General features: G+C 53.5%; 1 protein-coding gene, 1 non-coding gene and 1 pseudogene across 2 annotated transcripts; 1 reads left to right on the top strand and 2 right to left on the bottom strand.

Moving 5' to 3' along the window:
* Positions 1 to 74: 74 nt before the first annotated feature.
* On the top strand, positions 75 to 2483 carry LOC131479466 (angio-associated migratory cell protein-like). The gene is given in 4 exon segments (XM_058659980.1): positions 75 to 85; positions 803 to 1213; positions 1215 to 2036; positions 2078 to 2483. Coding segments are annotated over 4 exon segments (1320 nt in total). The 3' UTR covers positions 2154 to 2483.
* A 1308-nt stretch (positions 2484 to 3791) lies between these two features.
* On the bottom strand, positions 3792 to 4234 carry LOC131479468 (U6 snRNA-associated Sm-like protein LSm4; annotated as a pseudogene).
* Positions 4235 to 9294: 5060 nt separating this feature from the next.
* On the bottom strand, positions 9295 to 9485 carry LOC131479469 (small nucleolar RNA ZL1). The gene has a single exon (XR_009244875.1). It is a non-coding gene; the product is annotated as a small nucleolar RNA ZL1 (small nucleolar RNA).
* Between the last annotated feature and the right edge of the window lie 3226 nt (positions 9486 to 12711).

Here is a 12711-nt window from a genome sequence, read left to right as displayed (position 1 = left end):
TTTATCACTTCTGTGTGTGGAGGAGGCAGCCCTGAGGCTGCATGCCCCAGGAGAGGACATTGGTCAAACCAGGGATGGCCACTCGGTAACGAGCAAGACTTGGAGAATACACACAGCTTTACAAAAATGTCCTGGGGACACTGCCCATAGGAACCAAGTGAGAGGATACTGAAAACTCGGCCCACGGCAGCAGACCGTACACGTCAGTCTGGGAGGAACAAATGATCCTGTTTGTGCCCTAACTGAAGAGGAATGAGGTGTGCCAACAATCAATAGGGTAGACATCCCAACTGGTCCAGCTCACTGGGGCACTGGAATGCAACAGGCGCCCTGCTGATGGGTCCCCAACTGCTGCACAAGGAGCAGCAGGTTTCAACAGGCGGATCACCCCCCACAAGCTCCAAGACAAACAAGAAGTAATGATGTGGCCCAGTAAGGAGCAAGGTCACAGCCAGTTTTCTGGGCTCCCCAGGGCATTGTGCGGACCTCCTGCAGGGCCAGAGTACAGCCTGGGCTCATTAGTGAAGGTTTTGAAAAAGCCAAAGCTTTAGCAGGAGAATACTCAGCTTCCCCCTTCTCCTGTCAGGGCTGCTCCAGACCACCCTCCCTCAACACCAATTTGGGGAGAGAGAGTTCTGATGGACAATCACCAGGCATCAAATGCACAGGCCTCATTTGGCACCTTCTGATTTGTTTCCTAGTGGTAGAAAAAAAAAAAAAAAGCTAAAGAGCTCCTGTTTTTCTTTAGCTAACAATGTAAAAAAACCCAGCAGACAAGGCTAGATAACCAGACCCTCTCCAGGGAGGTTAATAAACTGTCCGAATCGGAAAGCGGGGCCACCGCTGACACCCCTCCGCTGGAGACCCTGAGCTTTCATGGCAATGAAGAGATTATCGAGGTGGTAGAACTGGAGCCTGGTCCACTGGATGATCTGGCCCAGGAGATGGAAGATGTGGATTTTGAGGAGGAGGAAGAGGAAGAAGAGGGCAACGAGGAGGGCTGGGTTCTGGAACCCCAGGAGGGGGTGGTCGGCAGCATGGAGGGCCCTGACGACAGTGAGGTCACTTTTGCCTTGCACTCAGCCTCAGTATTTTGTGTAAGCCTGGACCCCAAGACTAACACCTTGGCAGTGACGGGCGGTGAAGACGACAAAGCCTTTGTGTGGCGGCTCAGCGATGGCGAGCTGCTCTTTGAGTGTGCAGGCCATAAAGACTGTAACTTGTGCGGGATTCAGCCATGACTCTACCTTAGTGGCCACGGGGGACATGAGTGGCCTCTTGAAAGTGTGGCAGGTGGACACCAAGGAAGAGGTGTGGTCCTTCGAGGCGGGAGACCTGGAGTGGATGGAGTGGCACCCTCGGGCACCTGTCCTCCTAGCGTGCACGGCTGATGGAAACACCTGGATGTGGAAGGTGCCAAATGGTGACTGTAAGACATTCCAGGGTCCCACCTGCCCTGCTACCTGTGGCCACGTCCTCCCTGATGGGAAGAGAGCTGTGGTTGGCTACGAAGATGGCATCATCAGGATTTGGGACCTGAAGCAGGGCAACCCCATTCATGTGCTAAAAGGGCCTGAGGGTCACCAGGGTCCTCTGACCTGTGTGGCCACCAATCAGGATGGCAGCCTGATCCTGACTTGCTCTGTGGACTGCCAGGCCAAGCTGGCCAGTGCCACCACTGGCAAGGTTGTGGGTGTCTTCAGACCTGAGACCGTGGCCTCCCAGCCCAGCCCAGGTGAAGGTGAGGAGAGCGAGTCTAACTCAGTGGAGTCGCTGGGCTTCTGCAGTGTGATGCCCCTGGTTGCTGTCGGCTACCTGGATGGGACCTTGGCCATCTATGACCTGTCTACACAGACCCTCAGGCACCAGTGTCAGTACCAGTCCGGGATCGTGCAGCTGCTGTGGGAGGCAGGTACTGCCGTGTTCTACACCTGCAGCCTGGATGGTGTGGTGCGCCTCTGTGATGCCCGGACTGGCCGCTTGCTCACAAATTACCGGGGTCACACGGCTGAGATGCTGGACTTTGCCCTCAGCAAGTGAGTGATGGGGCCACGGGCCACATGGCTCTGTCTAGAAGAGATGCCTCCCTGGTGGTGACCACGTCAGGAGACCACAAAGCGAAAGTCTTTTGTGTCCAGAGGCCTGACCGCTAATGGCTACAGCTTCTGGCCTTGTGTCACCAGCAGAGGCGGAGGGGTACAGAGGGGTATGGTGGGGGCCTGGCCCCACTTTCCAGCCCCTCCATCTGGCCTGCCCCTCTCTATCCTCTCCTCCTCCTTAGACCCCACCCCTACCCCAGGGTGCTCCCTCCCCTGGTGCAGACCCAGTGACCCTGGGTATATGTGTGTTGGGGGGCGGGGGACAGGTCTCTTTCTCTCTCTCACTCATTTGCTGGTGTGAGCATTGCAAGGCTGTGTGTTTGCAAGTGGGGAATAGATAGCGGGGGTTCCCGTTCCTTCCCTCCCTGAGACCCGGGGGGTGGAAAGGAGGACCCTGGTGCCTTATGTCCAACCCACTGGGTTCTTGGGCACAGCAGCTTAAATGGGCAAAAGGAGAGTTGACTCCTTGCCCTTTCTCGTAAACCCCCTACCAACCGGGCGGGCTCAGGCCCACCCCAGTCTCCTGCCTTATCTAATCAAGGACGTTGAATACACTGCCGCACTAGGGGTTTCAGGCTCCTGTTAGACTCCAAATGGAAGCCAGGAAACTGGTGCTGTAAGGAGAGCACCCCTATACCAGGGCTGCACCTCAACTTGCCTTTTGTCAGTGCTGTGATCTGTGGCTTGCCTGTGCTGTCAGGCCCCATAGGGCCGGTCAGCAGTGGCTTCCAGGAGGCAGGTGTGTGCCGTTTTGCAGTGTGGTGCTCACAGCAGTGCCAGCTACCTTCCCTGGGGGAGGGTTTGCAGTGCCCCTTTTAATGAACACTCTACTCCACTGGGGCAGCCTCTTCTGGAATATTCTAGCGGTTGGGGAGGCTGCCATCCCTCCTACAGATCCCATGGACCATAAACCAGAGCTAACATGTGGAAGGAGAGAGGGGGAGCAGCATTCCACATTTGTCTTAACACAGAAAGCTCCTCTGAGCTCGTGTCAGACCCAGCACATTCCATCCTTCCAGCCAGAAGCCGAGCGTCTGGCAAACACTTGCTCCAAACCAGGGCTTTCCACTCTCAGTAGCCTGCCTCTCACACCAGGCACAGCGAACCCGACAGATACGGAAGTCGCTCCCCCTCCCTCTTCCGCTGCCCTCTTAGGAATGTGCTGTCCAGGTTTCCCAGGGCAGCTCTGGCACATCCTGACAAAGCCCCCTTTTCCCCCTTTTTTTGGGGGGGGGAGGGCTACAGATTTATTCTCGTAACAGGAGGAGGAGGAGGTGGGCAGTGTGTGGGCGCTGACCAGGCCTGGTGGCACTGGGCTCATGCTGCCGCCGCCTCAGTCATCACAGGGAGGGGGTTGGGGGATGGGTTTAACGACCCTGACACAGACAACGAGGCTGTCTCTGCAGGCTTGGCCGTGTGAGGGGCCTCACGCACCCGAAGTGCAGACCCCCACTGTGCGTGCGGCAAGGCCAGCAGAGGGCGGAGGGCAGGGAGCCGTGTCAGCTTTGGCCTTGGCCCTGGAAGACCCAGGCCTTCACAGAACCGTAAACACCCAACAGGCTTCTGGCGTCCAGTGGTGGTGACGGGGTGGGTTCCGCAGCGCCCCTCCTTCCCCTCCCAGCAGTCCCGGGGGCCACCAGGAGGACGGGGGCTGGGGGAACGCTCAGTCTCTTGGGGTGCCCAGGGGGGTTCTCACTGCTTGCCCACCTGCCGGCCCGGCTTCTTCTCAGGCTGCTCTTGGCCTGTGCCAGGGATGCCACCTCGGCCCCCGGCCGCCAAACACACCTCGGCCCGCGCCGCCCATGCCGTGGCCCTATTGCTGCTTCTGCTGCTTCTGCTGCTACAGGCCGCCATGCCCGCGGCCCTTGGCCAGCACCTCCTCCTCCTTGACCATGTCAATGATCTCATCCGGGATGTGCAGGTACTTGATGGTGCTGCCGTGGATGTAGCACTCGGGCATCCGCCAGAACTTGTCCCCGTCCCTGGACGTACAGATGACTTCCGCAGGTTGATGTTCATCCAATTATCACAGCTCACCAGGTTCCCGTTGTACGTCTCCCCGTTCTTCAGCTCCACCAGCTTGGGGTGGTTCTGTGCCGTCTTCAGCAATGACAGGGGAAGCATGGTGTGGACGGGGACCCAATGGTGTTGACGGGGACTCAATGAAGCTGATGTTGAGTTTTTCATTGGATTCTTTTCAACAATCTTTCGAAAGCCCCCTGTATAACTAAGTATCAATCAACTAAGCTTATTTTCCCTTTAAACAGTATTTCCGGAAGGACTCCTGTGGGAAAAATAGGGAGTGAAGATGAAAAAAAAAAATCAAACAGGAACTAAACTTACTTCACTGGCATTATGGAACTCTGTTAAAGTTCCTTTTAAGAGATGTATGTTTAGGTAATACCCAAAAACAGAACCGGAGGAAGGGCAGGCACTGTGGCACAGTGCACTCGGCACCTGCTTGGGATGCTGGCAAACCGGAGAGCTTGGCTTCAGTATCAGCTACTCCACACTGCCAACCCAGCTTCCTGTCGGCACCAACAGCCCAAGGACTTGGGTGCTGGCCACCCACGGGAGACCTAGATGGAGTTCCTGGCTTTGGTCTGACACGGACCTTGCTGCTGCAGCCATCTGGCCAATGAATCAGCAAACACGAGGCATCTTTTTACTGTCTGTCCCTCCTCTGTCATTCTTTCAAACAAACAAATATTTTTTTAAAGTACTAAAACAAAGTATGTGGGAGAGTGTAACAGATAAAATGTAACTGGTCATAATGTGTAACAACTGAAATGAGTAACACCGGGCAAGAGGTCTAGGGCTGCCATTAAACCACTCTTCTTTCTTTTGTTAGATGTGTGAGTTTGTCTACAATATGCAGTGTACATATACACATGCTCAACTGCAAATGTACACAACATAAAGTGTCAAAAAGACAGCCGAGACAAAAGAAAACCATGCCAGTTAAGTGAGGAGCTCATGGTTTTGGACAAAAACCAATGGCAGCTCATTTCTCCGGTGGCACCCAGGTGAGTGACCCCAGGCCCGCAGCCCCCCAGCAGCATCACACACTCTCGTACCGCTGGCTGAGCACATTACCTGGGCCGGCTTCTCCTGAAGAAACTGGACTTCTCCGTCCTGAAGAAAGGTAAGAAACCGCGGGATGATATGTTCCAGGAATGTGAGTACTGAGGCGACAATGTCACATTCTAACAGCAGAGAGGAAACAAAAACCTTTTAAGTGTTTGTGTACTTATTTTTACTTCAAATTCACAGATGACCTCAAAACAGTGTAGAAATAATTCTGTGAAGGCCACAGTGATCCCCAGATTCTGTGCCGATATAGCTTCAGCTCCATCAGGATGACTGCAGCTTCGGAAATCCAGTTTAACAGCCCAGGGAAGGCAATCAAATGCAGAGGAGAACATGAAAGATTTGAGGTGGCCTCATCACAGAAGGTCATCTTCCAAGAGGAGTCTCTGGAAAGTACCCGAGAGCAGTGAGGTGCCCCGGACATGCAGGGAAATGCACACCACACCAGGGCTCTGTGCAGAGAGCAGGGCTGGGATGCAGCCGCACGCCCACCAGCTCTACACTGCAACACACCTTCTCCCCACACAGACTGTGGGTCACAGCAGAGCATGACCAAGGTACTTGGCTCCTGCCACCCACATGAGACCCCCCCAGGAGTCCCAGCCCAGCTCTGGCCACTGCTGTTATGTAGGGAAGCAACTTAGAGATGGAAAACTCTGTCCTTCCCTCTATCTGCTTATCAAATCAGTACCTGACTCAATCTCACTAGCATTTACCCAATAATTCAAAGGCCCATACAGAGGCTAGGAAACATTTTATCTGTTGAACCTAATCTTATTCTCTGGGTAAGGCCTTGTTATTCCCATAACAAAAGCAAGAAATACAACTTTCTCATCTCTTTAGGACACTAACCAGCACCCCAATAAACCTTAAAGCTGTGCAGAATATGAGAATGCATTTTCTCAGTTGTGGAACAAGGAACGGAGCCAGACAGTGACTTCCTACGGAAGATGTACCCACTGTGGAGCCCACACTCACCAGGCTCTCTGCCTGGGTGTACTTCCTGACAGGCAAGCTGTATCCAGGTAGGGCCAAAGCTGCAAGCTGAGATAACAAACCACACAACCAAGGTAGCCCAAGCGGCCAGAGTGGGCAGGGCAGAGGGCAACAGGCTGCTTCCCTGTAAGGCCCCTTGGAGTGGCAGGGGTCTGGACTGCATGAAGGGCATCAGGGTAACACTTGCCAGAGTCTGACTTCAGGAAGGAGAGACCACCCAAGACACTAGAAGTGGAGCATGGTTACCATAATGGAGTTCAAGTCCAGGCAGAGGGCAAAGACCTACCTCACACCCTGACAACATGCCAGCCACCACTCCCATGTAGCTAGGAGGACCATCACGCCAGCCCCCCAACAAAGCCACAGTTGGGCATCTGCTGAGCATGGAAGTTGAATTCCCCCAACAAGTTACAGGGACGCCGGAAACCTTGTGCTTTCCAGAGATTCTCCTAGTCAAAACGAGCTCTACCCAAGCTCAAGGAGCTCACTGAACGACCTACTACAACAGCTGTTATCAACACTGTTAAAGAGAACAGAACAGAGAGTCCTGTGGCTGGTACTGGAGTGCAGGGAGTTAAGCTGCCACCTGCGATCCCAGCATCTTGTATGGGCACCAACTAGTGTCCTCGCTGTTCCCCTTCTGATCCAGCCCCTTGCTTAGGCACCTGGGAGAACAGCAGAAACTGGCCTAAATGATCGGACACTTGCTACTTACATGGGAGACCTGGAAGCAGATCCTGGCTTCGGCCTGGCCCGGCCTTGGCGACTGAGGCCTTTAGGGGAATGGACCAGGGGATATATCACCCACTGTGTCTAACTCTACCTTTCAAATAAGCACATAAATCTTAAAATGCGGGCCCGGCGCAAGAGCATGGTGCTTCAAGACCTTGCCTTGCATGCACTGGGATCCCATATGGATGCCGGATTGTGTCCCAGCAGCCCTGCTTCCCATGCAGCTCCCTGCTTGTGATCTGATAGAACAGTCAAGGACAGCCCAGAGCCTTGGAACCCTGAACCCATGTGGGAGACCCGGAAGGGCTCCTGGTTCCTGGCTTCGGATTGGCTCAGCTCCAGTTGTTGCGGCCGCTTGGGGAGTGAACCATCGGACGGAAGATCTTCCTCTCTGTTTCCCCTCCTCTCTGTATATCTGTCTTTCCAATAAAAATAAATAAATCTTGAAAAAAAAATTCTTAAAATGCATTTATGGACATAGAGTCCCTATCACATTCATTCAGAATGTCCTCAGCATAAACCAAACTTAACCGACATGCAGACAAACAGGCACCATGACCTACAGCCAACAGAAAACTACAGACAGCCCAAATGCTGAAACCACCACGAACACCATCAACAGGGCAGGACCTGAATTATGAACAGACAAGGAATTTACAGAGAAGTAAAATTCATGTGGAATCAAATAGAAATTTGTTTTTTTTTAAAGATTTATTTATTTTTATTACAAAGTCAGATATACAGAGATGAGGAGAGATAGAGAGGAAGATCTTCCATACGATGACTTACTCCCCAAGTGAGCGCAACGGCTGGTGCTGCTTGGATCCGAAGTCAGGAGCCTCCTCCAGGTCTCCCACACAGGTGCAGGGTCCCAGGGCTCTGGGCCATCCTCGACTGCCTTCCCAGACAACAAGCAGGGAGCTGGATGGGAAGTGGGGCTTCAGGGATTACAACTGGCGCCCATAAGGGACCCTGATGCATTCAAGTCGAGGACTTTGGCCACCAAGCCATTGCACCAGGCCCAAATAGAAATTTGATCACTAAAAATCAAAAATAAACTAAGAAAAAAAGGGGCGGGAACAGTAGCCTAGTGGCTAAGTCTTCACCTTATGTGTTTTGGTATCCCATATGAACTCCAGTTCTAGTCCTGGTGGCCCCGCTTCCCAGCCAGCTCCCTGCTTGTGGCGTGAGAAAGCAGGCGAGGATGGTCCAAAGCCTAAGAACCCTGCACCCACGTGGAAGACCTTGGAAGAGGCTCCTGGCTCTGGATCAGCTCAGCTCCAGCTATTGCGGCCACTTGGGGTGTGAATCATCAGATGGAGGATCTTCCTGTCTCTCCTCCTCTCTGTATATCTAATTTTCCAATAAAAATAAATAAATAAATCTTCAAAAAAATTAAACCCCGGCAGATAAGTAGCCAGTACAACAGAGAAGCAGCCAGTGGGGCCAGGGCTGTGGCATAGTGTGCTAAGCCACAGCCTGCAGCACCGGGATCCTATAAGAGTAGCAGTTCAATCCACTCCCAATCCAGCTCTTTACTGATGCATTTGGGAAAGCAACAGAAGACGCCCTGAATACTTGGGGTCCTGCACCCACGTGAGAGATAATTAAGGCACCCTTGGTTTTGGTCTGACACAGGTCAAGCTGGTGCAGCCATTTAGGGAGTGGAGCAGCAGATGGAAGATGTCCTCTGTCTCTGCTTTTTCCATGTAAGTCTCTTTCTCACATAAATAAATCTTAACAACAACAACAACAAACAGCAGCTGGTGTGACTGCCTACTGATCCAGAGGATGACCCAGTCTAAAAGAGCAAGCAGGAAAAGAATGAAGCAAGCCCAGTTTTGAGGGACCTGGGAGAGAACAGAACACCACACAATGTGAGGCCCCAAAAGAAGGCACTGTGCCCGAGGAAGGTCACCCAAGGCCTGAGTAGCGCAGCCGCACTCGGCGAGACGCAGGATCCACAACCCGCCTGCTGAGCGCACCTGGCAAGGCCACCACTTGGCCAGCAGGGTGTTAAGACAACCACTAGAGTCGGGATTCCCTAACACTAGTGTGGAGAGGACAGATAAGCCTATGTACTAACTTGCAAATTTCAATTTTGAATACAACAGGAAATAAAATGCAAAAATGTGTAACTCTGGAGTTGTTACGTAAAAAACAGACCCACACGGCAGCTGCAGGAACACACAGCAATATGTGCTGGCTTCAACATGAGAAACATAAAGTACCTTGAAGCTCATACCTCAAAATTCTCGCTAACTTCTTGCATCATTTTTAACTTTGTTTCAACAGCTGTAAAAGACAAAACAAAGCATCAGGCAATGGAAACCAATTAAGGATGTTCATGAAGTGACTAGATTCAAGCGGCTTGGGAGAAGCAATCAGATCTTATCAGTTTCGCTGTCACGGCCCAACAGAAGGCACTGAGCTAGTTCCCTACACCCGGTCACACATCCACACGCAGACACACAGTAAACACACTGACACGGACGGACACACACACACATACGCGTTCACATGCCTCTTTGGGGATCCAGCCTATTTTGCTCATCATTTTGCTTCTGCGTGAAGTAGGACAAACAAGGATCACACCCATGCAAGCAGCTCCAGCCCCACGGCTGCTGACTGCGGTGAAGGAGCCACGGCAGAGCACTGCTCCGGGCAGGGAGGACCCACTCACGTGTGTTCACATCCGTGAGAGCTGCCACGAACTGGAGGTATTTCTTCATCAGTGTGGTTTGGCCAACCACAGTGGCCCCTTGTGTCGCGACAAACGCCATCTTGCTTTTGGGCTGGTTTACACCTCACGAGACAGGTCTTGGGTCCAACAAGTTCAAAGTCACCCAGCCTACGAAAAGGAGCAGAGGGTTAACCAACTGATCAAGGACGCCAACTCACAATCACAGGGAAAATCCTCCCTAAACGTTTCTATCCATAAACCCAGAATATAACACGATCCCATCTGCTTCTCCGAGCATCCAGGTCATGTGAACCCTCCTCATCTACTACTTTCTTGGCTTGACTCTTAGAAAAGCAAACGCTGTCCTTGCCTAGTTTTCCCTTCCTACCCCTAAGCCAGGGGTAGGCACACACTTGCTTGTAGAAAGCCAGATGGTAAGTAAGCATTTTGGTCTCTGTGGCCAGGGGTCTGACACCACTCAGCTTTCTCATTAGTTACAAAGCAGAAGCAGCCAATTAGCAATCAGGCAAAGGTGATTGCGATGAAGCTTTGCCCAGCGACGCTTCATGAACCTCGCGTCATTCTCATCCATCACATAACACAATTTTTCTTTTGACTTTTGCCCAACCATTAAAATTGTCAAAACCATTTCCAGTTCACGAGGTTGTTTGAAAACAGGCATCAAGTGGGGGGTTGGTCCCAGTGTACTCCAGCAATCTCTGCCCCAGGTGGTCTGGGATTCTCAAACTTCACTGTGCATTAAAACTCCCAGGTGTCAGGGTTAGCTGGTGGTGTAGACGGTGGGTTAAGCTATCGCTGGCAACACGGGCACTCCCTATGAGTACTGGTCTGAGTCCTGGCTGTTGCACTACTGACCCAGCTCCTGGCTGGTGATCAGGGAAAACAGTGGACAATGGTGTGAGTGTTTGGGTCCGTGCACTGGCACGGGAGACCGGGTCAGAATTCTAACCCCTGGCATGGGCCTGGCACAGCCCTAGCCACTGTGGCCATCTGGGGAGTGACCCAAGCTACAGAAGAAAGACCTGTCTCTTCCCCTCTTTCTATACCTTTCAAATTAATAAGTAAATCTTTAAGATCTATTTCTTTTTGCTTGAAAGACAGATTCACACGGAGAAGGAGAGAAGGCAAGATCTTCCATCCACTGGTTTACTCCCCAAATGGCCACAAACCACTGGAGCTGAGCTGATCCAAAGCCAGGAGCCAGGGGCTTCCTACAGGTCTCCCACATGAGGGTGGGGTCCCAGGTACTTGGGCTGTCCTCCACTGCTTCCTCACAACATACACAGAGCTGGATGGGAAGTGGGGCAGCCAGAGCATGAACTGGCATCCATATGAGATGCTGGCACTTGAAGGTGGAAGATTAGCCTGTTGAACCATGGCACCAGCCCCAGAACAGATAAATCTTTTATTTTAAAAGAAAAATTACCAGGTGCCAAAGGTGAACTGGCAACCATCACTTGGGAAACAGGCTATTTACAGCTTGCACAGAACTGCGGTCTCAGAAAACACCCCTTGAAATGAGCCAAGGTTTCCAAAGGCATCTCAGCTACCACACGGAGGGCTGCCGCAGCAAGCTCACACACAGCTGGGGAGCTGGTTTCTGCCCTGTAAGCTGGTGGGCAGGGCGAAAGCTGCCACCCAAGATGCGGGCACCCTAGATGGGTGTCCACGCTGCTCCACTTCCCATCCGGCTCCAGTGCAGGTGCCCTCAAGGGCTGGGCCGTTAACCCACAGGAGACAGGGATGAAGCTTCTGCCTTCAGCCTGGCCCAGTGCTGGCTCTTGCAGTCATCTGGAGGTGAGACAGGTGTGAACCAGCAGATGGAAGATCTCAATCTTTCTCTCTTAGACTTTCAAATAAATACATTTCTTAAAAAAAAAAAAAATAGCTGTGCACATAGTGTATCCCCCCCGCAAGCCATTTTCCTTATACAATTCACTCTGCATTAAACAGGCTTGGTTCTCCATCTTCAATACAATCCGCCATCACCACAGATCTCACACTACGGGGTCCACACCTTCACAGCTGACCGGACACACAAGGCAAGAGGGACACGCGGACACCTGCCAGCTCCTTCAGGCCGCCCTAGGCACGCTCGCAGGGTGGTAGGTGGGGCAGAAGAGGCTCACTTTTTGGCGAATCACACAGAGGATCCCGTCAGGCAGCAACGGAACTGGCATTAAGGCCAATGCACCCAAGGACTCGGCCAGCCCTGCTGAGGCGGGAGGGACTGAACCCCAACACCCCAGGCCCACAGCCCCCAACCGGAGGGGGCCCAAGATCCAGGGCGGGACCCCCAAGGAAACGGGATCCAAGAAAACCCAGGACCTAAGAAAAACCCCTTTCGTCCAGCCTTTAAAAAATAAATCCTTGGTGAGGGCTCACAAACCCTCCTTCACGGAAGTCCTCCATTTCCCAGGGACCCCCGTCAGGCAAGCTCCGCTTCCCGCGGGGATCCTGACAAACCCACGCGCCCTTCGAGAAGCGGCTCCCAGGGCCCCTGAGGCCGAGGGCCCAGGTCCGGCTGCCCACGGGCCGGGGAGGAAAAGGCCGGAGCCCGGCGCCCCAGCGCCCTGGGTCCCCCGGCCGCCCAGCTGCAGCTAACCTGAGGCGGCGCCGCCGGGTTGCAAGGGGCGCTGTGCTCGCCGCTGCCCCGCCTCAGTGCGCGCCGGGGCCCGCGAGCCCGGAGCCGGGCTGGGCCCGGGAAGGCGTCACCGGCCCCACGACCAGTCATCGCCCCAGAGCTGTCCAGGCGCAAAAGCCTCCTCCTCCAGGTCGCCTTCTTTTGTGGCCTTGCCCACCCGGAGCTCTTCCGCGAACTGCCTCCCTCCTTAGGCTGTGCTATGGCGGGCGCCAAGGGACAATCGCGACACCCGCTAGCCCTGCACGTGCTTGCCCCGGTCGCCCTGGTTAACCCCGCTTGTCTCCGGGCTTCCTCTCAGCTCGATCCCCTGCAGCAGATGGGTATCAACAGGCACCTTAACCATGAGGGGTTGAAGTGAGCTGCTCCTGGTTGTAGGGGATTGGGGGCCTGATCTCCATGCTTCGCCTTCTTGCACCTGCCTGGACTCCCCTTAGGCCCATGCCATC

This window comes from Ochotona princeps, unplaced genomic scaffold (assembly GCF_030435755.1).
Source record: "Ochotona princeps isolate mOchPri1 unplaced genomic scaffold, mOchPri1.hap1 HAP1_SCAFFOLD_255, whole genome shotgun sequence".
Lineage (NCBI taxonomy): Eukaryota > Metazoa > Chordata > Mammalia > Lagomorpha > Ochotonidae > Ochotona > Ochotona princeps.
Note: the sequence above shows the minus strand (reverse complement) of the source record. Positions and strands in the feature narration are given on the sequence as shown.